Genomic DNA, 26137 nt, shown 5'->3' with positions numbered 1-26137 from the left:
GTTCTGTGTTTAAGAATTTATTGTTTGGAGTAAAGTACATAATTAATTTACATAAAAGGAAATGCAACTGATACAGTTGAGGAGAAAACTTGGTTTTGTAATTTACTAACCGAAAACAGTGATGGCAAACATGCATATAAACCCGAACATAACGGAAAAGAATTGTCTCAAACCGCTTTTCCTCTCGTTTTGCAGGATTTCAAAGAAAACTACATAAAGCAAAGTGCCAGAGGCCAAACCTTGCAAAAACACCGACACCACATCGGACGAATCCTGCTCAATGTTGCTGATAGCCATTCCGATGCCAATACCCAGTGGACTAACCACAGCGAACGTAAACACGTAAATAACCACCAGAAACGTCTTCATCCCTGACGTCACCAGCTCCACACCAATGCAAAAAGCGATCACCAATTTGTGAGCGCTGACAGCGCCAAACATGTACCAAACATTGCCTGCGCTCGATTCCAAACCAACTGAAAGCCCTTCGAACAGTTCGTGAACGGACAAGGCTAGCACGATCAAAAGGCCGCGAATTGCTTTGACAGTCGAGTCCACCTCGCCCGGTATAACGTGACTGTGATGATGCTCACCATGGTGATCGTGATGATGATGTTTACCGAAATCCGCGTTGGCCGTGACGTCGCTCAGTTTGGTCTCTTGAGCCAACGATTGACGCGGAGTGTCACCTCGTCTGATTGACAGCGTGCGAAACAACGCCGATGGATTGGCCGCTTTAGCTTCACGTCTAAAATTGACAGAGTGAGATAAAGATCAAGAAAAAAAGAAAGTGATAATACCGGCGCAGATAGACGTGCACGCATTCCTCAACGAAGTACATCACGAAAAACCCGATGCACATCAACAGTTCCGCGTAGTGAATTTCCATGTTTGGGGTGTAGTTTAGTTCCTCGAACGTTTCGGCCACTTCGGGGAGTAAGTGTAGGAACGTGGTGCACAACAAAACACCACCGCCAAGTCCTATTTAGTAACATATTTGACAGATGAGTGACTGGAAGGACAGGGTTGACAATAAACTCATGAAGGACAATGTCATGACGTATAGGAATGAATGATTTGAACCAAACTCACCTAAAAGCATCTGGACATAAGTGTTACTATCAGGTGGTCCTTTCGTTTTGTTTTTCTTCATCAGCCATTTAGTCAGTTTGATTGGAATTAGCCCGAGCGTCAACGAGCACACAAACAACACGCACATGGCGGTCGCTTTGGCAACGTTGGGATTGCCTCCGTCACTCGAATTGTTACCTCCATGGTTGCCGTGTCGTACGGGGATCACTTCCAGCATATCGACGACAATCTTCGTACAATAAGAACCCGTTAGTTTAGCATTGTTGTTATATAAGTGAAGGAAATTCGATACGCGCTTTTTCAAGTTTGTATTACCGTTTTAATTGTTTAGGGAAACAATAAACAACGATCAAAAAAACCTGGTCTTCCTATTGTTTATTTATCGGCCACTTTAACTTAAAACAGTATGTGTTAATCGGTGACAAGGCGTGAACTGATACAGGGTGAGCTATTTGGGTATTCTTAAATTTGCCTAAATCGGAAAGAAAGAAAAAACTAAGTCTGGCAACACCACTAGTCAGTACGTCACAACTGTCAAAACCGCTTTCTTAATTAACCTATCAAATAACAATAGAAGAAAACTCATGAAACTATAAAAGTAACATTGATGTTTTAATGCAAAACTTTAAACTTTTCAGGTATAAAACGATTATATAACAAGCACCAGACTATTTAATGGGTGTTATTAATATGTTTTGACTTATATACATATTTATTAAGTTTACACACCATGATTTAATTAATGCAACAGAGAAGACTTACCGGTTTGAATAAAAGCACAAGAAACTTTATTTTATTTTTTTAAGGAGTTGACTAGATGATTACTGTCATGTTTCTGGGTTGGTAACGACGACAACCGTCACTTTTATACCACTTTTACGAAATCGTCCGCGCCCTTGTAGCTAAAATAACGTCTAACAGTAAACGAAATTGTTTTTTCGCTTAAATCGGGTAAAAGTTTTTCAGCAGGAAATCGAAGGTGGCTGCATTGTTTCGCCTGCAAGGAACCGTTTTTTTTTTTCGATCTTCAAATGCGAATTGAAAATTTATTGTCGTTCTGCAACGATTGGCGCCGAGCGTAATTTGTTTTCTGATGGGTACCTAAACAGTTGCTTAAAAACCACCAAACCGACAAGTGCCACATAAAGTAGTGAAAAGTGCAATTACAACACCATGAAGAACATTTGAGACACCCTGTAAAGTTCCTTTAATTGTAATTAAAAAATTGAGTTGATCGAGTATAAACACCAAACTCTGTCCCTTTCTATCTGTGTCCAGTTTGATTTACTATTATTACAACAAAACGAGACAGAGAGATTTCAAATCTCAGTATCAAAACTAATATTTACTTTAGTTTTAAATTACATACAATTTAACAGAATTAAATTAAGACCAAACCTACATGAAAAACACTTATAAATCACAAAATCTTGGTGGAAATGTTTCTGGCAGATAACGCGACACAAAAGCACGTAAGATTGTATTATCTGGCCTATTTATATAAGAAATCACACGTCTTTAATTACTGATTCTATGGATACCCAGACATATAGATAAAATGAAGAAATATCTGCTTGCTACATCATCGGCTATAAATAGATAGTTTGAGGGCCACTATAGATTTTATAGAATCTGATTATATAGATAATGATTTGTGAGAGAGTATTGGTTTTGGTGCGGGTGAAAGTGAGAGCGAGAGTGCTCTGTTAAACGATTTTTTATTAATCGCCTAATTGGAATTAAACTTGTCAACGCAATTTTGTAAAAGTGAGTATTACACGACTCCTCTCCATGTACGTGTTACTACTTCAAGGATCAAACGGACGAGCAAAAATTCCCCTACTTTGACGTTTAGTTGACAAAAAAGTTAAAATACCACTTTTTCTAGGTTCAAAACGCCTTAAATCGACCAAACTCGTCTATTAATCCATAGAATCGATTGGTACAAGCAAAGTTTCTCCAAAATCAACTTACCAGACAAAATTCTCATTTTAAATGTTTGCCGGAGGTAAATTCTCTTGTGGTGTTGCACAACGTTTAAAGGACAAAAAACCAGGGACACTTATTGTACGTAAAACACCTAAAGAAATTAATATTCAAAGTAAATTAAATAGATTTTAGTGGAGTTAATGCAGCTGTCACTTGAGTGCAGTGTGTTTGACTAAAATTGAGCAGCTCCCCCTGTAGGTCAAATTACCAACCAATCTGGGCCACAACTGGAAAACCGTAACATTTTCAGGCTAGACATTTTATGAGTAATTACGCCCACAAGTGCATAAAACTAGAACGAAATTAGGTTCTTCCTTTTCATCCTAGACGACAATTTACCGAGATACGAGGCAATTGAACTCGCGGATATAGATAACATTTTTGCTGTATTAATATTTCTTAACCGCATAATAAAAAGCGCGATAAATTCTATTTTATAGAGAATAATGGAACAAATGAAGAATGTTCGATTTCTAATAGTGATATCGTAACAGCATCAGTTTCTCTCGGAAATTAAATCTTTAATCGGTTAATAACAATGTATCTAGCAGACAATAATTATCCACATTAGATGGTTATTACAAGGTTATTTCAACGGAAATTTGTTTGTAATTTATACAGTACTTTTAAGAATCCCCTCAATTCCAACCACAATAAAGTACCAAACAAGGTGAACGGGTCATATTTGAAAAATCACCAAACAAACATATACTGCAACCTATAGCGACTGCGGTTACCACTCGAAAGTTCCTGGTCGTACTTCTTCGCGGTACCACCAATCCTGCCATCATCATCATTCATTCGACTGATTGGTACGCGGCAGTACTGACGGTGGTACTCGCAGTGAATGCACGCGTTTCCTCTCCGCAATCTTTTGTGTGCGTTCGGTTCGTCTGCGAATTTAAGTGGTAACCGCCTTCGAGGAAGTTACACTACGTGAGTACCAACTACCTGCTGACTTTCAAAGGCCTTGGCTACTAAATTGTTAAGTGTAACACTGTCGTTCATGGTTATTAATGTTGTTTTTTGCTTTGTAATAATGATTCAATCTTGACTATTTACTTTTTATTTTTTTACTGAAATTAATAACGGTTTAGTGCTTGAGTCACCTATTAATTGATTTATTTTAGTGTCCTAAGTAGCAGAATTATTAAACTTCAGTTAAGTTTGTCTAGAAGAGTAATTGATTGGAAGAGTGTACAAAAATCTCTTTGGTCAACTTTGAAGCTCTCTGGCGGCCAAACTATCAAATTTACCAACTCAAATGGAAATATTTTTGGAAAGCTTATTTCAATAGCTATCCATAGACATATACAAGTCTTACAAAAGTATGTCAAATTAGGAAGTTATTTAGCATTAACTGCAGCAATTATTAAAAACTTAATTTTAATAGAACAGTACAAAAGTAGGTACTTACTCAAAAACGCCTCAGCTTGGATTGGTTAGCGTCAGACGCCATTTTCCGTGTAGTCGAGGTCATGGTCGTCAAAAATGGCACAGATTTTTCCTGCTCCAACTAAAATCCGGCCACATTCTGACCGTTCTCGACGACCAGTAAAGGTTAATTTACTTCCTCCCCGACTAATCAAAGCATCGTTTAGGTCTTATTAGCGCTTTTACTGGGCGACCTCGATGTTGTTTTAAGTCATCTGACCGCTGAAATTACAAACGTCAACTGTCAAACTTTGAATTGAACTCTTGTGAAGGTAATAATTGAACAATTTGACAGGTCAATATAGACTTGTGTGTGTGTACCTCTGGCGTCAGTCAGGTAGCCGATAATGTTATCTGGATGTGGTGTTTACCACCCTAATCCGCAATTAGGATTTAAAATAGTACCGTAAGTGAACAAGAGTGTTCAGTTTTAAAGTGTTATCTGTTTAACGTATAGTGTTACCTTCAGCAGGTAATGTAATTGGTATTTTGCGGAAAATACCACAAATTTCAATTATCTCAAATTACCAGATTATTCAACACTACAATATAATCATAATTGTTGCTCGGATCAGAAATTTCTAAAAATTGATTTGTTATTGAATCAACCGTAATTAATTCGGTATGTTAATTATTATAGACACCTGGTCGAGACTAGTTTAGGTCAAAAAACTCATTCTAAATACTGAACCTAGACGATTTAGTGAAAACTGGCTAGATACTGGAATAATTTAATAAGGTAACATTATTTGCATTGTCTAAAATGTGAAACAGAGATTACAGGATGTGATGAGTTTAGATCTACGACCGGATTAAGCCTAGTTTTTGCTTACAATGTGCAAATGTACCTGAATGATTAATTAGTGCGTAGCACCATTACAGTTTACAGGGGGATCCATTTTTGGACATTACCTTATTTATTATTCACTAGTACCTTAATACAGGAAAAACATGGTGACACACACCATCAGTAATCTCTGTGTTTTTATATTACAGCAAATTAATTACTTGAAGATTTCCTGGCTGCATTAATTAATATTACAATGAGTAATTGAGCAATAATTAAGTAAACAATATGATATCATTACGGTTGATTGTAGCTTGCCCTCACACTCCCTTACTTATGGCAAATTAAGCTAATAAGGACATTACCCAAAAAATTTAAACTTTTTCACTGCTTGCACAAACCCTTAACCACAAATTTCGCCACTTTTAAAATTACTTAACAAGACGTAATTGTTTACTAAGCAGTTTTTTCCAGTCCCTTCAATTTCATTGGTTTTAAAGTGGAAAAAGGTATTGGCAATAGGAGTGACTAAACAATAATAATAATTGTTGGTTGTGCTTTTTTCCACTTACTTTCCAATTCTGAACAGAACGTTTTATTGTAATCACGTGAATGGAAAGTGACTGACTTTTCGTTGTTTTATGGGATTGGAAATCGCCGTTTTATTTACACACATATAGACAAGTGAAAATTATACTTTTAGCTTGGAATAACCCCAAATAGACAAAAAGTACCTTATATGCACAGTGGTTTGTGATTGGTCAAAAAAGTGAAAAAGCTTATAATTTAAAATATCAAAGTGTGACAATACCTGAACCAATTTTGTTGTTGTTTAGTTCATATCCCTTAGGAAACCTTCTTTAAATGTTTTTCACAGGGTTTTCCAAACTGTTTCCTATTTTTGGGGGCATAAAAAGTGTCTGCCAAGTTCATCCATTCTTCACTAAAGACGAATTTGTTCTTCCATCATTCATCAATTACAATTTCGTTCCTTAGACTTGTGGAAAAGCACTGATCTTGTTTAATTGCGAATAATTACCAGCAAACGCTAAAATAATCGGAAATGATTTAACATTTAACAGGCAAATTGAAAATAACAACAAACTGATTTTAAGGTTATGTTATTAACGATTCCCCGCTGTCGTCTGTCATTCACTTGCAACGTTGCCAGTGCTTGCAATTTCACCTAAACTTATAGTCAGATTCTTATAGTCAACATTTTATGAGTAAACACACTTGTTCAATCACTGTTGAATATCAAATTGTCTTTGTAAATCAAATTAAATTAGGTTACATACTAATTTTAGTGGTGATACCGTCTGACGTTGCCGCTACAACTTTAATTTAGATTAAGAATCAATTCTGGTCTACTATTGGCAACATGGTATGTCAGACATTTTAAAAACCCTGATAGGGAAGGGGAATACCACAAATTTATGTTGGAGCATTGTATGAACATAAAACATTCAGTAATTACGTTTTAAACAATAAAAATTTAGATTTAAACAGCATTTATGTTAACAAACCAATGGCGTAACCTCTATAAAATTTTTTATTGTTGCAGATAAACTTGCCTGTATAAATGATGAACCATTGACGAGGAAACAACCAAGATGGATGCGACGACTATTCACAATGAATCCGCCGGCAACAATGATCTGATCATAGCCAAAGTAGTGGCCATGCTGGTCCTAGGCCTGTCCTCATTCCTCTTAGGTGTCCTGCCAATTAAGCTTGCTAAATTACCGTCCTTCAAATCGATAGATGGCGACAAAAACCTTTTTCTCTCGCTGTTACTGTGCTTTGGGGGTGGTGTCCTACTTTTCACCACATTCCTCCATTTGCAACCGGAAGTTCGGGAGTTTTTTGCTTCCTTGGAAGGTCAGAATAAGCTCCACGTGAACCTTCACGGTATACCGCCCTCTGAACTCGTATTTTGTTTGGGCTTCTTTTTCGTGTATTTGATCGAGGAGCTGGTGCATTTGGTGCTGGATAAGAAAACGCACGACGAAACTCTACACCGCTCGTTTTCGTTACGGTGCAGCTCGAGGAAAAACGACAACCTGAACATTCCCAGAGTGACTCTAACCAAATTCGACGACGGCAACATCAGCTACATTTCCAATTCAAATAAGGATCTCCTCAATTCTCAAACAACCATCAATATCGAGCGGCAGAAAGCCCATCATCACCATCACGTGATTGAGGGCACCAATAAAAACCCTTTGAGCGGTTTCTTGGCCGTGGTGGCGTTGAGTTTCCACGCCATCTTTGAAGGCTTGGCCGTAGGCTTGGAGGGGAGCGTGGAGAAGGTGTGGTACTTGTTTGGTGCCATCGCCACCCACAAACTAGTAATCGGATTCTGTGTGGGTATCGAATTGGTATCCTCCAAGACTAAAGCGATGCTGGTGGTGCTCTACATTGGAACCTTTGCAGTAGTTACTCCTTTAGGTTAGTTATTAATTAAATATGACAGATTGTATTTTTTTGACCAATCACATGACTATGTTTGGTGACGTAGTTAAAGTAAAATGGTTGGAGGTCAAGATGTCACGTGACAGACTGTCAAACCATTTTCCTATTAACTCCACTTAGGCCTCATTCGTTTTCACGCTCCATGGAGCTAGCAGAGCTTTTTTGACGTCACGATGACGTAATTTGGGAAAACCATAATTTGACCAAATGTCAAATTACGTCATTGTGACGTCAAAAACGCTCTGCTCGCTCCATGAAGCTTGAAAACGAATGCGGCCTTACCCTTTACTATGAAGATAAAAACTGATTTATTTACAATTACCCAGGTATTGGGATTGGAATTATTTTAAGCGACTTGGACAGCAACCAAGAGAACATCACCTGCGTGGTCCTGCAGGGTATGGCAGCTGGCACTTTACTCTACGTCGTCTTCTTCGAGGTGTTGTCCAGAGAGAGAGACAACAGACACAGCGGTATCTGGCAGTTGTTAGCAATCCTAGCTGGATTTCTGGTCATGTTCGCTCTGCAAGTACTGAGTAAGTTTTTCGTGAAACATCCTTGAAAGATATGTTTCTAGACCTGAATAAACAAAAGGGGAATTACCGGTTTTAAAATAAGCAACTGATTGAATTTAAGTTTTCAAGGACATCGTTAATGTGTAATTGAAAGTACGCGGAAGAAATTGTTGGTGAAAAACCCACTACTTATTGTTATTCTACAGTCAGGGTTAACATCAAGCTAGTAAAACACTTTAAAGATTCAATCAACCCCAAGATATTTGTAAGTTATGCAGGAAATAAACGATTTAATAACGCAAAACCGTAGAAAGTAGGGTAAACCGGTGTAAAAGCAAAAGTTGGTGTAACGTGGATGAACGGAAGGTCAACGGCGGTCAATCTACACACACAACTTTAATTAACAGTCACGCTTCAACGCATTCACCTGATATACACAAGTGTGAGGGAATAGATAGAAAAAGCTTTCGATTTTTTGCGCTCAAAATCTCGTTTCAGCCATTTTACACCACACACCTTACGTAACTTACATCAAGCCAATAAAACCCATTTTAATTACTCACCGACCTTCAAATAATGCATTCTTTGCTTGATAGTCAAGGGATCCTAAAATGGTCGCTTCTTTGTTGTTTTATATGTGGCTACAAGTTGATTGTTATAGTAAAACATTTAAATTGAGTTCACTCTGTATGGTATGTTTCAGTGGGACACGAACATTCTCACGGTCACGAGCATCACCACCATCACCACGAAGACCTGGAGGACACCACACAATTGGTCGTTTAATTCTTCAGTGTCCGAATCAAGTGCCATTTTGTCTTTGGAACTCAAAAGTGATATTTTTAAATCCTGTGAGGAAATTTAGTAATAAGCGTAAAACTTTTGTGTGACTTCAGAGTGAAGACGAGACAAATAATAAAAACATAAATATATTAATTTCACACTTAAATTAATTCCACGTTAACAACACAAACACCGTAGAAAACTCGTTTTCTGCCGTGGGAAAATCTTTATGAATTTTCCGTCGTTTGTATTTGTGGGATTTGCCTAAAAAAACAATACGTTTGTATCTCCCTAAAAAAATTGTTAACCAACAATAGTACCGGCAAGGTTTTCGACAGGTCGGTCTGGATAACAGTTCCAGCCAAATTCCCCGTACGCTTCCAGGCCTACAATAGGAACTGTAGGAAAAACTTCCTTAAACGACTGTAGTTCCGAGGTTTGGTACTTGCTGGAGCAGCAAAATCGGAAACCTACGCTATGACGTTTCAACGTCGTGCGGTTTCTCAGCTACAAACTCCCAACAGTATTTTTTAGTTTTTCATGCATATCGCACTTACTTGGTATAAGTGACTGTCAAATTCTTCTTTAGACAGTCCTGACCCCTTAATCACAATCGAGTAGGCGTGAAAATTATCCTCTTGCACCCTAGTGTCTTTTAGAAATACTATACACAATACAGTCTTGGATGTGGATACTTGTTTGACATTACTCACGTTCTGGAAGGTTTTGGTTCCTTTTATAATACCACCCCCCAGTGCCACTGAATTGGGTGATTCCCTTGAATAATTTCAATATGTTAACACCACTAGACTACCTAACCAAAAAACTCACTTGGGCACTATAAATTCCAGAATATTGTACAACGATTCGTGCAACTGGCTTTTGCAAAACAATAGCAAACACTTGGGTGTTTCGTTTGGACGTAAATGCAACTTTACACATTCTTCCAGTTCCTGTCGTTTGCTGGCGTTACATACAAACATCGCTGTACGCAATGAAGGTATTTTTGGGATGATTACACCGTCGAAAATTGAACCAAAATACTACGTACTTTGAATTATTGGTAACTTCAAAGAGCAAAACCCTTACCTCTACATTATCTACACTGCGACTTGAATCAAAATAGGAGGCAGCTTTGTGCACTGATAACAAACAGTAATCTATTTTGGGTGGGATTAAATGTGTCTCAAAGTACTCAGGAGCTTGAAACATATTTAAACATTTTTCAAACACCCAGACAAAAAGATGTCCACTTACCAGTTAGTCTAGTTTGTTTAGAGGGGTTGCTGTGCACACAAACACACTCATTTAAATGAAATTTCAAACTATTATAAAAAATGATGGCCACTTCAGCATTGCTGTAGTGTATATTTTTACTGTGGGCCATCAGATTGCACGAGTGAAGACACTTTCTTTTCACTCTGTAACAGGTGAACCAATCAACTTCCTTTCGTTTTGCTAAGGTTTGTTGGGCTTGATTTCTCCATGATTCACTAACTTTAAGACAGTTTTTAAGGTCGCTGTACGGCAAGTAGTCGAACACTAAACTTAAAATGGGGTAAACTGAGCTTAGGGCTTCGGCAAAATCAAAATTGTCCCTACAAATTGGCTCAGGAACACTTTTAGGAACTGGCAGTTTGGTGCTAGTGACACAGAAGAAAGTCTACGAAAATTACTTAAGTATAATTCGTTCAGCTTGTTGTTTCTACTTACCATTGTGTTAAAATTTTAATGCAACTGCGGAAAATTGTACAAAACACTACACAAACAGGGATAAAAAAAAAACATGTAAACAAACCGCTTTAGAGGTTAAGATGTTTGTCAACTGTCAAAATTTGCAATGTTGCCACAAATATGCTGACCTTAGTTTTAGTTTAAAAATTGATACTGGATAAATATATTTGATAAAGAGTAGAAAAATATAATTAAAAATATGTAAAGTACAGTCTGTCTAGTGATTTTCAAGGGACTCTGTTCTTCCATACACACTTCCAGCTTTAGAGGAGCTTCTAGAAGAGGATGGACACTGACAACACTGTCTTTCTTCAAGTTTTTTTGAGGAACTGCTCGATTTAGAGGATCTGGCTGATGCAGGCAAGTCTGAGTGACCCAAAAAACCAATGTATTTTTGACCTACACATAAATATCCTATACAAAACCTTTAATGTGTTCCTCTTTAGGGACAAGTTGCTTAGTTGCCAAATCGACGTTTTCACTGGGAGTTTCAGGCACTGTCTCGTTCTCCGGCACCTTCCACACGAAAATAGTACCGGCAGCACTGGCACTGATGATGTAACGCCCGTCAGAGCTGAAACGTACCGAAGTAATAACGGCCGCGTGTCCCAACCCAATATGTGTGGTCATTCCTGTAGTATATAAAGATTAACTGATGGAAAATAATTAATAAAACCCAATTAACCTTCTTGGTACCGCCAAAGTTTGATGATTTGATCATTGCCGCCCGTGACAAAATAATTGCCGTTGGGTGACACGTCTAGAGTGTTGATAGAACCAGTGGGAGAACCTTCTAGTTCACGCACCAAACTGCCGTCTAGAACCTCCCAGTAAGCGACTTTTCGGTCAGAGCCTCCCGTCAAAATTTGCACCCCAGTCGGAAAATATCTCACGCAAAAAAATAACGTTTTGGCAAATAAAATCTGTCTCCGGCACTGGCGCGCCAAATCCCAAATGATACAACTGCCATCCGTGCTAGCGCTCACCGCCTCCGTGTCAAATTTGTTGATATGTATTGCTGATATTGGACCTTTGTGTTCCTGAAAATTGGGAAATTAATGCCGATTTGACAACCTTGTGTAATAACACAAAACCTTCAGAGTGCATATCAACTCTTGTTTGTAGGGTGACACTTGCCACAGCCTGACTTGACCCTCACAACCGCCACTAATAAGAATACGACCGTGAGTGGTCGTGGCCAATGCGGACACGCCTTTATTGTGGGCGTTTAAAATGGCGTAAATCAACCGACCAGTTAGAGGCGTGAATGATCTATAAAAAACCACGCCCACCTTTATTACCACACCCTCTTTGAAGTCACGTGATACTAACCGGATAATGCCGTCATTCCAAGCAGTTAAAATTGATTTACCGTCGTGCGCAAATACGACACTTGAGCAGGTAAAATTATGCACGCACACTCTCAACAATTCTTGCATAGTGTTCATCGACCACACCCTCACGTTGTCGTGACTGGCCGTGGCAAACACTTCCGAAAAGTTACTATAGAGAAACCACGCCCCTTTTATACACTGATGGTGTTTTACTACAGAAAATTCTTACTAAGGAAATGCCACGTCATAAATGGCGTCAGTGTGACAGGTTATAACCAACTTGGCCTGGAAGTTAACTATGTCTACTTCGTAGATTTCAGATGCGGCTGTAGCCACCAAGATTGTGTTATCGTTAAGTAGTTGAATGGAAGTAACAGCGCTGTTTACATTAGTGGATTTGAGAATTTTCAGTGCTGGCACTGAAGGATGTTTCACTTTTGTATCGTGTGGCAATACTGGATGCTCCACTTCTGTTACTAGTTCTAAAGCACCGTTGCCAGCTCCTACTATTAGTTCCCCGCTAAATAACCGTTTAATCGACCGAACCCCTAATAACGAAACAGAGAGGTAAGTTTACCACAAAATTTAATATAAACATTCACCTTGTTGGTAAAGATCAACGCTGCCACGTCTCAATTTTTTTTTACTGATCCTAGCAAAACATCCTACTACACACGGAGTTTTAACCGGTTCTAGTATTTCAATGTCGTGATGAAAGTTTAACCTTACTTTTAGTATATCCCCAGTGGTGGTTCCACAGTACATAACCTGTGTAAATATAAATTAAGTGCAATATAATTCAGATATAACTAAACAAAAACCTCATCTCGTTCATTTCGATCCATGCACAACACGTGACGTTTCAATTTCAACATGGCCACGTCCAGGCTGCGTACGTTGCGCGCCACCAAATCAATGGTCCAAACGGCCAGATGACAGTCGCCAGCTGTCACAAAACATTGGCCGCGTCTCATCATCGGCAAAATGGCGGATGCGTCTCCTTGTACCCCGCGTGAAACCCGAGCACCACACACCACCTGTCCCGCCCTCATATCCCAGATTACCACCGAACCACAATCACGCCCCCCTGTATATAAAATTAGCAATTATAACAATTGTCCACAGAGTGTGCAAATCACCTAAAGAAATCATAAAGCGTTCGTCATTTGAAAACACAACGGCCTCAACTCGAACCTTGTGGTGTTCATGCTGACTGTAGATTTTACGTTCTTCAAAATCCCACAAGATAACGGAAGCCTATTTTTTTATTGGTGTTTATTACTGCAATCACCCAGTATATAATATAAATACCTTGAATCCAATATGGTTGATTTGACCGCTGGCTATGTATTTACCGGTGGGAGACACGCAAACTGCGGAAATGTTATTCGTGTGTCCCACCAGGAATGACTGTTTTTTGGTCCACCAATCCTGCACCGTTATTTTATTACCAATGGGGTAAATCACGTGTTTACCGTCCGGATGGATGATAAACCCATTAATAGTGTTACCTGGAAGTTTATTATGGACAGGGTCCCTAAATGGGGGGTGGTTACATACCGTCAAATCCTATAATAGCTTTGGCTTCGAGTTCTTTAACATCCCCGTCACATTCAGTGTCTTTACCGCAGTTTTTTGCCATTTTTCAAAGCTAGTGAGTGAATGACAACAATAATGTTTATTTTAAAATGGCGCTTGGGGTTGCCTATAGCAACAATGTCAAAAGTGACATTGTGACTGTCAACTTGCTCAAACTGTAGGCGTTTTCGAAAACTTGTTTAATCTGCCCTTTCAAACTTTCAACCACTGACACATCTTTTTCCAATTTTAAAGCTCAGCCAGTGATTTATAAAATCAGCAGGGCCAAATTTGATTTATTCCGACCTTTATTAAGTCGGACGGGACAAACAACTAGGCGCCAGAGCGAAAATGAAAAACGTCTATTAAACGTGCAACACATTTTTATTTTTTATAAATGTACACACGCTTTTACCACACACACTGAGAAATTATAACAACCTGAAGAAATTTTCGTTACTATTATGTACAGTCAGTGTAACTCGTTTGTAATTACACTCAGTGTACTTAAGGAAGTGCTTGTGGCTTTCAATGAGGGCTCAATTTCGAAAGTCACAAGTTCTTAAAGTATTTTGACAACAAAGTGAATGTTTGGTTTTATTATATTAGAATATAATATTATGTATATTTTATAAAAACAACTTATACATTAAATAAGTTTTGATAGTGTTACAATATATAATAGTGAAACAGAAATAAATTTGATATGTACTAATACAAAAACTTTACATTGAGTAGTTACCCTATCTACATAGAACAATCCTATACATATAACAATTATTATTTACATATTACATAAAACCAGGTCAGTCTCAATAATTTATAAAACAGTTTCATTTGTACAAGTTCTGGGTCCGTTCACTATAGAATACCTGGAGGAGCCGTTACTGGCACTACCAGAACCACTGAGGAACAACTCCTTGAACGTTTCCCGAAACTGTCTGGACATGCCGCAGTAAATAGCAAAATTAATCGGGTAACTAAGTATAATAAAAAAATTCGAAAACAAAATCAACGTGTTCGCCATCTCGTAGTCGAGAAAGTCCGTGGTCAAGCTGGAGATAACGTGCAGGAGCGTGACCACGGCCAAGGGAATCTCCACGATGAGAAACACGCTGACCACGACGATCAACATCATCGTGGTGCAGTTTGATTCGCGCATTTTTTTGCATTCCGCTTTTGGCGTTTTCTTATTAGTTGACAGGAGAATGTCGCGACGTTTTTGGGCCTGTTTCAACGCCTGGAAGAGCAGCACGTTCAACATCACCAGGGCTATGCAGGGCAACAGGTGCACGAACACTACCCTGAAGATAAAGTAGGTGGAGAAGTAGACGTTTAAGGTGATTTTGTCATGGACCCAGGACGCCAAAGTTTTAACGCAAACGTTTACTGTTTGGTTGTTCCACGTTATTTCAACCTGGAAACAAAACAGAACTAATAACCAACCCAATTTAGATTAATTCCATTTGGAAAAAGTAACTTTCTTAACGAATTTAATTCCAAAAGAAATCCAATTAGTTTTGAGAAAAGTTTTAAAACAAGAAACTTCAGTCACTGACTGTAATGACTGTAATAAATGTTCCAACGTAAATCAAGCCGTATCAGCATAACTTACACACTCCAGCAAACTAATCACATCAGGAATTATCGAACCTGCTGAGAGTTTAGACTGTAATCTGTCTGTAGGTAATAAAGCTCCATTTGGAGTGCATGTAGAGGTACATTTTCTAAACGTGCACTCCGGCCCTGAACCTATTGAAAAATTTACGTCGGCCATAAAGCAAAGAAGATTATTAGATGCACCAGCTCATATCGTTCCCTCTTATCTATCGCGTATTAGTTTTAGAGCTTTTTTAAAGAGCGTCCCTAAGGAGACTGGAAGTACTTCAGCCGGCTACAAAATTGCTTATTTTTACTTTGCTGATAAACTGGGTTAGCGTTGGAGGAATATTTAAATTAGGTCACCTACAAGAGTCTCTTAATAAAGATTTTTCTTTAAATAGACTAGAAAAAATTTTGCATTAAATCAGTATTAGAAAAACGAACGTTAGTGTTATAAATCTGGAAGCTTCTAGAGTGTTTTGAAAGGTTTTCCACTGCTTAAGAAGCAATTTGGACTTTCTGTTGTTTAAATTTGTAAATTGATACTTAACCATTTTGTAACAGATAATTGGTATGTTGTTGTCTCTCAGAAGGCTTCAATATGTCAATATAGCAAAAGTCATTATTACCACTTAGGGCCTAGAAGATCCAATGTGCGACCTTACAGAATCAATAAGGTTATGTCAAAACTCCTGTGTTTTTTGTCAAATAAGGAGTTATCTTACACATATAACCGCGTTTATAATTACCCCATTTACATTTACCCCACTTGACCCTAATATTAATAATTTATATTAATTTATTTAAAAAGCTTTTTTTGTCAAAAACTAGTTAAAAAATAGCAACAAATAAGCACAAAGACGCGTTTTTGCATAAATCGTTTACATTAGAAGTCAAAGGTTGATTGTTTTTATTATTTAAAAAAATTAACATTAATTTCTAAAATCCGGAATCTAGTTATAACCGACACAATACATCCACCATCAGTCCAGAAACTAGTAGCAGTGGTCAAAGCAGCTTTGACAGCTTTTTTGGACCAATCAGAAACTGTCAATAGTGATGTGCACCACACAAATACAATCAATTCCTCTTTACTAATAGATTTTTCAACTGGCAATAAACCAAAAATTGACCGCCGATAACAAACGTTTTCGCATTGTACGTTTTAATTATCGCGATAGGAAAACCGAAAGCCAATTATTTTTCTTCCGTTTTTCCGATAATTGCTGTTGCGTGCGGTTTTCACAAAAACACGACAAATGCCAGGAGATTCAAAACGATCAAGCGAAAAGTACGTTAATGAGCAAAAGAACACGTCCCTGGCATTTATTTTGTTTCGATTCAGGAAAAAATCACTGAGCATGTTTACTCAAACTCACTCAATTTTCTACCGAAAACTTTGAAAAAGTTGTTCAAACTATTCGATTTGCTCTCCCATAGAATGCCAGGTATCGAGGGGTTGAATTCCTAAGGAAATCCGGCTTCTTAACAAACCGAAAACTTTATCAATCTGAATCTTCCAAGTCAACGAATCTGTTTAGGGACCCAAATCACGAACTTAATCGAACCCTGGAACTTTATGAGGATCGAATTCATGCCGTGTAAACTCAAGATTAAGTAATAAACACACACACACACACCGTTCATATTTTTGCTGAATTGGGAAGTTTGATTAGATTTTACATGCATAATTTACGTCAATAGTAGTTTGCCCGTTTGATAACAGATGACACTGAGATCAATTTTGTGTTTCACTTAACCCGAATTTCTTAACTTTGTGTTTTGTGATTAAAAGCTTCTGATTAATTACAAACCTGTGTCGCTTAATTGGCCCTCCTTAATGTTATATCCTTAACAGTTATACACTTACTTAAAGAAACCTCCGAGACCAATTTAATAGCGTGTGTACCTACCTATAGTAAAGTAAGTTGAGACAGGTACTTTTACAGTGGCTTATGTTAATTAACCATTTTTTTTTATTTTATTGACTAAGACAGGGTTTACCCAGCTTCTTAGTTACAGTCATAATCATACCTAAACTTAATTTTTGTCCATAATATTGGACTATTTTGTTTACTTGGCATTGCATCAGTGTGTTTTTATTTTTAATGTTAATGATAGAAAAGGACAAACATATTGATTGACAATTGACATTGACAGTGCTTCAGTTGTCTACCGACTTGACAAGACTCACGCGAGTGAGGTTAAGCAAAATATAAACAAGAGCGGAAAAATTAAATTAGTGTGGTTCGTTACTCGTAAAATTACTTTATTTGAATTGTGCAGGCTGGTGTTTTGGTAGTGATTTTGGACTGTGTGTGTTATTTTCTTGATGGTAAACCTGCAAAGTAAGGTAAGCAGCAACTTTGTGTATGTCACATGAAACATCTATCAGCCACTGTTCGCTCTTCACTGAATTGTTTAGACATTTTCCTTTACCGAAAATATCAAATTACTCGAAAAACAGAAATACAACTCACACAAAATAATAACCGAATCGCTCAATTTAAGTTGCAACGGGAAGAGTGAGGAAGTTTTAAGTGAAGAAACGCCAAACAACCAAAATTATGATTTTTTTTTCAAGGGGTCTAAAATATGCTTATTATTGACGTGTACTGCCGGCGTAGAAAAACTACATTATGGTACTAGTGCAAAAATGATTTTCATTGTTGTAGTAGTAAATAAATAATGTCAATATTACTCAATATTGTCATTTTTGGGACATGATGAATGGGTTTGACTGACATTGACATTTTGAGTTTATTGACGTTTTGGCGAAGGAAATTATGTTGTGGTTGTCACAATGAATCTGTCGATATTTTGCAATTTAAGATAGATAATATCTAGATTTACCATACCAGTATGCGTTCACGCCTTAAACCAAAACATATTAATTGAAGAAATATAATAATAATGATATTAATTGATATTATTTAAAGATTATTAATCGCTTTCATTAATACACTCTTTACTTAAGTAACTGTTTTATCACTCAAAATTTTAATGTCGTTCGTTCGTTCCATTAATTTTATCTTGAGTGTGGTTGTTTCCATTGCACTGTCAGATTAATGTTCTCGAATTTTGGTAAGGACTGTACAAAAGCTTTTGTGAATATAAGGCTCTGTCGCTTTGATTTTCTTCCTTTTCGGATGGAAACCCCTCGAATATTTGTTGTTAAGTGCAACACCGCGATTTAGAGCTTAATTATTCTAAAGAATTTTACTCGAAACTGCACAAGTTCTATTTAAATAATAATTCAAATTCTGGATTAGCATTTTCTCCATTACAGTTTAAATAAGTCACCAGCCTATCAGATATAAAAAATTCCAAACCGTTTGCTTTTTAATAGAAAGTTTTCAGTGCTAAACGATTTCTGAATGAAAATCAATCCACTAATGAAATTTCCCCAGTTGGCTACACTTACTCAAACTAAATACATATTTTAACTGGACGAACTGACTGTAAACAAATTAGTCCATATATACACCTACAAAGTACAAATTTCAATTTAATTACCGTCAAAAAGTTGAAGGGGGACATTTACGACAGGAATTAAATTAGACTAATGCAAATTTCCGACCGGCGAAAGCTTTTATTCAGTAATAAGCTCGCTTAGGGGATAAGTTGGTTATAATATGGAGTTTTTACCCTATTTTGCACTCTAGCCACTTTGACGTTAAGGCCTAATTTCATATAAACTGTTAAATTGAACATTTTGACGAGTTTATAATTTCGGGTCACACAATTTGTTTGGAACTTTCAGACATTTTGCTTAATTTGTTTCTGGACTGATGGTGGATGCGTCCTACTATACAAAACAGTATAATGTCTTTGTTGCAAGTCAGTTAAATCTTTTGTTATTGATGAGAATGGTATTATTGACGGTATAAAGGGACTTTTATAACCAAATCCGATTTGGCTGAACGCGATTTGTATAATAGATTTACGGATGCGAAAGTTCGTAGCAAATTGAATTCACCCAGTTCCCAATTCAACGTTTAATTGGCTTCTATTGTACCGAGACGTATCTGAGCACTCTCTCTCTATATATTGCATTTATGTAGTATGTAGTATATTATTTAGGGATGGGCGTTAGTGTATCAACTCAATTATTCCACCTGAATGGTATATTCCAGTCCAAAAGTCGAGGAAACAATGACAAACTGCTGAAGCGGACCGGTCTAGTTTAGTTTTGAGATAAATTCAACTTGGAAAAGATGTATAGAAACGTTTTCAGTGTAGTGTTTAAAGGGAAATGGACGACTTAATGGCCTTTTCCCCTATCTAAAATTCATAGTTACTCGCTTCGGCGCACATTTACAATAGACTTCCATGAATAATTTCCTTTGCAACTACAGTAGCGAACAACAAGCAGAAAAACTGCCAGACTATTATTCATCGCACTGATACTCGAATTTAATTATTAAACAGTCGCTGAAAGCCTTTCAAAAACCACTTTCTGTACAAATTGAAAATCGCCAGTTGATTAAACAAGTGTTTATTAAAAAAAAAATTGTAATTACCGTTTTTGTTTCGCCTTTAATTAAAAAAGTCTGGAAATTTCCATCTTTCAAGATTCCCTCGATTTTGATTGGAGAGCGAATTTAGTTTGTCGCTCGGCTACTCGAAAAGTTCAATTTATTGCATCGTCTGGTCGTAATTCGATTTTTGCCCACCACGATTTAAAATACAACGAATTTGAGGCAAATTGGCAACGTGGCTTTTTATTTAATATAGTGAATTTAAGTACACTCCACAAAAGGCCTGTAGTCAATATAGTTTTCGTAAGAAAAACACTTTTGATCCTGACTTTACTAAAAAGACTTGAATAATGACAAATGACCAACTGTCAAATTACGTCATCGTGACGTCAAATTTGCCCAGCACGCTTTATGGAATGTCAAAATATGAGACTTGCACAGCCTACTTTACCATTGATACTCACAAAACGCCATCTTAAAACTATATATATGCGATAAATTTGTGTATATTATCTCAGAAAGCAATCTTAATACAAATTTGCCCTAATTTTAGACGGGGAACAAGATAATATTTTAAAATAGGGGTGTTTTCTTTAAAAAACTTATAAAAATTTAATTTTTTTCAAAAATATAAGCTAGCCAATGCATCAAAACAAAGTTATAAAACTCGCATCCCCCATCGTTCTTTTAAAGAAACTTTCAAAATTCACAATTTAGTTTCAGAGTTAGGACCTCCATTTGTTTACACAATATACTTTTTCCATGCAGTTTTCAGAGTACCACCCTGTATAGCATAACAAATTACTCCTTTCCCCCTGTTAGTTATTTATATGTTCCTTTGATCCCTTTCTAGTTTCTTCTAATCAGCGATAATTGGATTGGTCGTGAAAGTACAAAGGGGCCGATCGAACCGAAGAAAAAAATCTCCCTTTCACGATTTTCCGATATTCAGACGAAACGGAAATTGAGCTTGTTTTTTGCATCTAAGGCACGGTTCGTACTTACCGAATGATAGTCGGTGTCAAACATTTTAGGTACTTGATGTAGGGCGGAAACTACCAGAGTGTACCCCACGCATCTGTACACAATGGGCAGGGTGCAGAACCTTCGGGCAAAGGGGGCGTGGCACACGTAGATGTACCTTTGTATTGCCAGTACTAAAGTCAGCCATATGCTAGCAGTGTGGAAAAAGTTGGGTAAAGTCTGCAAAAAAAAAAATTTACAAAAAAAACTGAACTCCTCTATAACAAAAGCGGTATTTATACAGTCCCTTGAAGGGCTATAAAAAAGCCCTAAAGAGATTTTATCTTTTAACATTTTTCATTGTAAACAGCTTTTGAACTAGGTCGCAACTTTTAATTGCCTTGTCGTTATCAAACAATAATTAAACGAAAACCTTTTCCATTCTACAGTAGGTACAATCTTTAAGTCAATTTAAACCTGACAAGAGAGAATTATTTTAATTAATAAAGCCTTAATGAGTGCAAAAACACAGACGGGATCCATAAAACGCATCCGGTTTTCCTGAAGAAAACAATTACAATTTTAGTAGTAATAAAATTAGTGTCGTAAACTTAAAAGACTTCTCATTATCGTGAAGAAGTCACTTTGCATACTAAAAAACGACTTTTTTGTCTAATGGTCTGGTCTTAAATAAACCTTTTCGGTTGGCCCTTGGACAACTAGCATTAGTTTCAGTAATCCCTCCCATTTAAGCGCCATCTGGTTATTAATTACTGCACAAATAACGTTAAAATTCTAATTAACAATTCAGTGGTTTGCTAAGACGTGCGAAATTGTAATTATCGTCCTCTGATTACGCCACAACATTTAATATTACAATGGGAACTGGATCGGTCTGGATGTGTATCAAAGGGCCTGCAACGCTGCGTTTAACTGAATTACGGCATAATTTGTCTGGATTGAGTGGGAAACTAAGCGCTGCATTCTAGCAACTGGATAAATTGGATTTTCGTTTAAATTATTACACCAAAAAGTACATTAAAATCAATGAGTACCTGGATATCAATCACAATCTTTTTGAATCCATGAATATAATGACAAGTTGAACTTAACCTCACAAAACGAGTGACGCGGCAACTAGATTTGCACACAATGACATTTCAACAAACGTTAAGTAGGCTTTGACTATAAGATGGCCGCGTAACTGTGAATCTAGGACTGGCACGTGACGACTGTACGCAAACGTCAGAGACTATCACGTGCTTACCTTGACATTAATGCAAAACCGTACTATACCTTTAAAAAACTTTTAAACTTTAAAAACTAGGAGGAGTGAATGTGATTTATGTTGGCAATTGTGATCGAACCATCACGTGACACTTTTTTAACGTTAAAACAGATCCTGAAGGTCACGTGACTCTTTTAAGATTAAAAATGGAATCTATAATGTCACATGACTGTTTTAAATGTGTATAGTGTGAGTTTTAAAACTAAATATAAATATACGTTTTTTAAAGTTACTGAAATAGATCCAAAAAGATCGGGAACAGACTTTATATGCGTCCCAACTAAATTAAGTTTACTCAAGTACTAGTTTTGTAAAGTTTAAAATCAAACAGAGAGTTAAAATACACCCCCATCCGAGTTTCCGAGCCCTCCGGATACGTGCTAACCCTTTTGACTTGAAAATGATTTAAATCTGAAATCGTAATAAAAAAAACACATAAAAACAAAAGCAAAATTATTAGAATAACCTGAAATTGCCGATCGGCAAACGAAAATTATTTAAAATGCATCGTTTGTTGAACAAATATTTTCATAATTTTAGCGGGCGGCCGTAAAGTTTAAAATGTTTATTCAATATGGGATTTTGGTATTATGAAAGTTTATTCCACTGAAATAGGTATTAATATTAAAATAAACCCCACAGTGGTATTTTAATAATATGAAAACAACTATGACTTTTAGTTGCCATGTCCCATCCAGTTTACTTGATTTTTCTACGGTTTGGTTAAGTTCACTGTCACACTGACTTTATTAATTAATATTACAAATAAACAAAATGAACATTAAGCACCTTTAAATTGTAAAGTTTCAAAAATCAATTAAAACTGAGATGAAATTACTGATTAGCTCACCAAACTGGATAGGATACACTGACTGTCATAATGTTTATTGACAGCAGCGATGTCATTTGTCAAATTACTGACCCTTACCTCTTGCATGAGCGTCCAAACATAACAAACTGGAACCGGTGCAAACGGTTTGTAGTGGTTCCCGAACGTGTACATGTAAATCAACCAAGGCGCCGGCAACAACAACGTAAACATATCGCACAAAGCCATCACCATCAGTACCACGTTGGTGGGGGTTCTCATGTGTCTGCGCGACAGTACCACCACAATTAACGTGTTGGCCACCATGGTGATTGCCAGCAGGATGGGCATCAGGTATCCGTACAACGGTACCGCGTAGGCTAACGGTAATTCTTTGGTGATATTGACGTAGGTTAGGTTGTTGTTCAATTTAGTGCCGTTATCCTCCCAGTAAAAGGTGAAGTTTAGGTTGGTATCGCCGTCCATCATGGAGGTGGAGTTGACGTCTGTCAAAAACATCACTGAGGGGGACGGGGGGGAGGTTCAACTGGTCCCCATAGTGCCGATCTGTAAACAAATTAAAACTTCCAAATAGAGTTGACGGTTCGGAGTTGAAATTTGAGGGTGTTTACCGTTCAAACAAGTTTTAATGTGCAAACAAGCAATATTTACCGAACGCGGGACAAATTAGCCTAACAACGGCAAGGGTAACACTCTCGCTTTAACCCTAAAGACTATCCTGATATTTAATATCCAATTTAGGCCTTAAATGGAGTTTTCTGATTAAAAAATCCAATTTGTTATTACTACTGGCAACACTGTACGAACCAATTTAAATAAAATCAAATTGACTTGACTATAGTGTAATACACGTCACTCCAACAAACGTCAACGACTGTCGAATTATTAATAGGATTTTGGAGAAAGTTTGCAGTTGAGTTTCCCCCGCATTTAACTGGTTAAATAGGGATTTAGACTTCCAATATGAAGGGCACACGGGGAACCGAATACGTCTGCACCAGATTGGCAATCGTGTCACTTTTTGCATCCACCTCTTAATGGAAGACAAACAAAGCCCTTAAATCCCTTCACTGCGATTCAATTTCAATTAAAATGCAATTTCGAAAAAAGTTTTGATACCTTGTGGTTTTTTCCAACCGTATGGAGACTGTTTGGAAAGTACATAACATTTAAAGTTCGAATTCGGTTTGCTTTTAGCGAAATGACGCTGAAAGCAGACAACGATACAAAGGGGCGCCCCCTGATTTATGGGTTATAATCTGAAACAACGTTTTCACGAGTACAACGCCACCTGATTCTGCACTCTGACAAAATTCCGCCCTTTTTTTGCCTTTCACGTTTTTCCTCACTACCCTAGGGAAATTCTTTGTACACCGGAAAGAAATCTGACGCTGAATAATAACAGTAAAGTCAAGTGCAATTGACTATTGCCCGGTTTCAGTAATATAGGCAACTAGCATTGCACACGTCATTGACATTTCAACAAACGTCAAGAAAGTTACTATGATTTTATTGTTTGTATTTTTTAAAGTACCTTTGTTTCCGTTTGTTATGCCTTGAATACTTTTACTGATTTAATTAATTGATTACAATTTACAACTACAACTGGTGACTAACACGTGACGGATATACACAAATGACAGCGACTATCACGTGCTCATGCAATAAAATTTGATTAAAACATGCACTTTTTAAGTATTAAAATAACAGAGGTCACCCTGTATGTAATATATTGTAAACAACACGTGTGTATTGCAGAAATAGGCGTTGTGTCGGTTTTGGCTGGGCGCAAACAAATCCCCAAACACACACACGTTTGCATGATGATTAATTATGGAACGTAGTCTTTTGTGTTTCCTAAAGGGCAAATCCCGGACGTTTAGCCTGTTCGCGACTAATTAAGTTTCGTGTTTACCCTCGTAGTGTTTGTCACATGCTAATCGCCACCACTGATTTGACACCTCCAAGAGAAAATCACCGAAACTTGTACGTCACTGTGTTAGGTCAGCAAGTCAATGAAGTCAGCCAGTATTGGAAAAGTATTTCAATGTAAATGAAACGTAACTACTTGAAAATGTTGGACCACATTTACCAAATAATAAGTTTTTCCATAATCAAACAGTCTTGCCATAACCTATATCCATTTCGTTTCAATGTAGCCGGTGTAAACTCAGTGTTATCGTATAAACCACGTTTCGATTCCAGGACGTTTTCCGCTACTAATCCACGTAAATTGCGAGATTTCAATGGAAATTAAGGCAAATATTGTGGAAATCGATGAGGAAAATAACAATTTTCTTTATCACTGCTAAATTAACCGATTAAATTTAATCCAACCGTATTAATTTTTTGAACAGTACTGGTGGTCATGATTTCTGGACCCCTTTTTCAAATTTTGGGTCACAATAATTATTTATCAATGACTACATAGAGCGACCAAGGTTAGAAGTTATGTAAACTTCCAAAAAAATATAATAATTGGATGAGCTATCATATAACTCAAACGACAATCAAATATGACCAAGCCGGCAACACCGCAAACAGTTGACGTGTCAATTTGACTTTCTTGACATTTCAACCAAACTCTAACATTTGTCTGTTTATTTTTGTTTTTATCGAATTTAGTGGTAAAAAATTGTGTTTTTAAGTAAATGCTAATCGTGTCTTAAGTGTAAACTGTGGTGATAATCAACTGGATTGGAATTTTTTCGTTAGGAAGCCAATTGCTACTCTTGTTGCTTTACGGATTCATTTACGGTATGTAGTTTTGTAAATCTGAATTATCAAAACCAAACTTTAATGCATGACGGTACATTTTTTTTTGTTATTCAACTATTTAAGGGGCTTGATTCAAGCTAAATCCTCATGTGCAGCAATTTGTGTAAATCACAGTACAGTGGGTGGTTTGGGATTGGTCAAAATTGCTTGACCAATCATAAACTATGAACAGTGTTGCATATCATGTGACCCTCAATTCGTTTGCAGTGTTTAGGTCACGTGCCTCGCTATTTTAAATATTTTTTCTTTGTAAATTATGGAAATGTCCTAATTTTCATTAGATTCAATTAACACTAAAACCAAAATGGCAATACATCTAAAATTACACTTCAAATAATACCTTTAACTAAACACGAATAGGAGAAATTCCGGGACAAGTTTCTCCCTTAATACACTTAATTGAAATTACTACACGAAATTTGGAACATTTCTGCTTCAATGTAATGAAGTAAGTTATCAAATTATAAAACATACA

The 26137-nt window shown here is 37.0% G+C and overlaps 5 protein-coding genes and 1 long non-coding RNA gene across 10 annotated transcripts in view; 2 read left to right on the top strand and 4 right to left on the bottom strand.

Moving 5' to 3' along the window:
- Positions 1 to 8: 8 nt before the first annotated feature.
- On the bottom strand, positions 9 to 7019 carry LOC145734487 (zinc transporter ZIP3-like). 4 transcript variants are annotated; one of them, XM_081987894.1, is made up of 6 exons: positions 6877 to 7019; positions 6114 to 6350; positions 4499 to 4737; positions 1093 to 1321; positions 801 to 981; positions 9 to 748 (listed from the first exon to the last, which is right to left on the bottom strand). In XM_081987894.1, the coding sequence occupies exons 4-6, from the start codon at positions 1307 to 1309 to the stop codon at positions 106 to 108; spliced, it is 1041 nt and encodes a 346-aa protein (XP_081844020.1). In that variant the 5' UTR covers positions 1310 to 1321; positions 4499 to 4737; positions 6114 to 6350; positions 6877 to 7019; the 3' UTR covers positions 9 to 105. The 4 variants fall into 4 exon arrangements, with proteins under 4 accessions (XP_081844020.1, XP_081844023.1, XP_081844022.1 ...); XM_081987897.1 differs by lacking the exons at positions 4499 to 4737; positions 6114 to 6350; positions 6877 to 7019 and adding an exon at positions 3067 to 3667; XM_081987896.1 differs by lacking the exons at positions 4499 to 4737; positions 6114 to 6350; positions 6877 to 7019 and adding an exon at positions 2495 to 2810.
- On the top strand, positions 6916 to 9228 carry LOC145734479 (zinc transporter ZIP1-like). The gene is made up of 3 exons (XM_081987884.1): positions 6916 to 7753; positions 8104 to 8313; positions 8996 to 9228. The coding sequence occupies exons 1-3, from the start codon at positions 6916 to 6918 to the stop codon at positions 9076 to 9078; spliced, it is 1131 nt and encodes a 376-aa protein (XP_081844010.1). The 3' UTR covers positions 9079 to 9228.
- On the bottom strand, positions 9206 to 10942 carry LOC145734473 (uncharacterized). The gene is made up of 7 exons (XM_081987870.1): positions 10789 to 10942; positions 10333 to 10738; positions 10165 to 10277; positions 9907 to 10118; positions 9633 to 9852; positions 9396 to 9582; positions 9206 to 9339 (listed from the first exon to the last, which is right to left on the bottom strand). The coding sequence occupies exons 1-7, from the start codon at positions 10789 to 10791 to the stop codon at positions 9242 to 9244; spliced, it is 1239 nt and encodes a 412-aa protein (XP_081843996.1). The 5' UTR covers positions 10792 to 10942; the 3' UTR covers positions 9206 to 9241.
- A 16-nt stretch (positions 10943 to 10958) lies between these two features.
- On the bottom strand, positions 10959 to 13859 carry LOC145734433 (cilia- and flagella-associated protein 52). Its single transcript, XM_081987789.1, has 11 exons — positions 13704 to 13859; positions 13455 to 13654; positions 13283 to 13400; positions 12965 to 13230; positions 12746 to 12911; positions 12373 to 12691; positions 12142 to 12312; positions 11904 to 12081; positions 11495 to 11849; positions 11235 to 11441; positions 10959 to 11175 (listed from the first exon to the last, which is right to left on the bottom strand). Exons 1-11 carry the CDS (start codon positions 13783 to 13785, stop codon positions 11027 to 11029), a joined length of 2211 nt encoding a protein of 736 aa, XP_081843915.1. The 5' UTR covers positions 13786 to 13859; the 3' UTR covers positions 10959 to 11026.
- Positions 13860 to 14086: 227 nt separating this feature from the next.
- SPR (G protein-coupled sex peptide receptor) overlaps positions 14087 to 26137 on the bottom strand; it is a 24508-nt gene continuing 12457 nt past the window's right edge. For both annotated transcript variants that reach the window (XM_081987876.1, XM_081987875.1), the window contains exons 2-4: positions 22984 to 23430; positions 20810 to 21007; positions 14087 to 15138 (exon numbers count right to left, since the gene is read on the bottom strand). In XM_081987876.1, the coding sequence (XP_081844002.1) occupies positions 14542 to 15138; positions 20810 to 21007; positions 22984 to 23382 (1194 nt within the window). In that variant the 5' untranslated portion in view covers positions 23383 to 23430 and the 3' untranslated portion in view covers positions 14087 to 14541. The remainder of the gene's footprint in view (positions 15139 to 20809; positions 21008 to 22983; positions 23431 to 26137) is intronic.
- Positions 17538 to 26137, top strand: part of LOC145734515 (uncharacterized) — a 23163-nt gene continuing 14563 nt past the window's right edge. Inside the window, exon 1 of the long non-coding RNA XR_014179429.1 lies at positions 17538 to 17676. This is a non-coding gene — a long non-coding RNA (uncharacterized LOC145734515). The remainder of the gene's footprint in view (positions 17677 to 26137) is intronic.

This window comes from Ips typographus, linkage group LG10 (genome assembly GCF_016097725.1).
Source record: "Ips typographus isolate SLU linkage group LG10, UJ_Ityp_2.0, whole genome shotgun sequence".
Classification (NCBI taxonomy): domain Eukaryota; kingdom Metazoa; phylum Arthropoda; class Insecta; order Coleoptera; family Curculionidae; genus Ips; species Ips typographus.
Note: the sequence above shows the minus strand (reverse complement) of the source record. Positions and strands in the feature narration are given on the sequence as shown.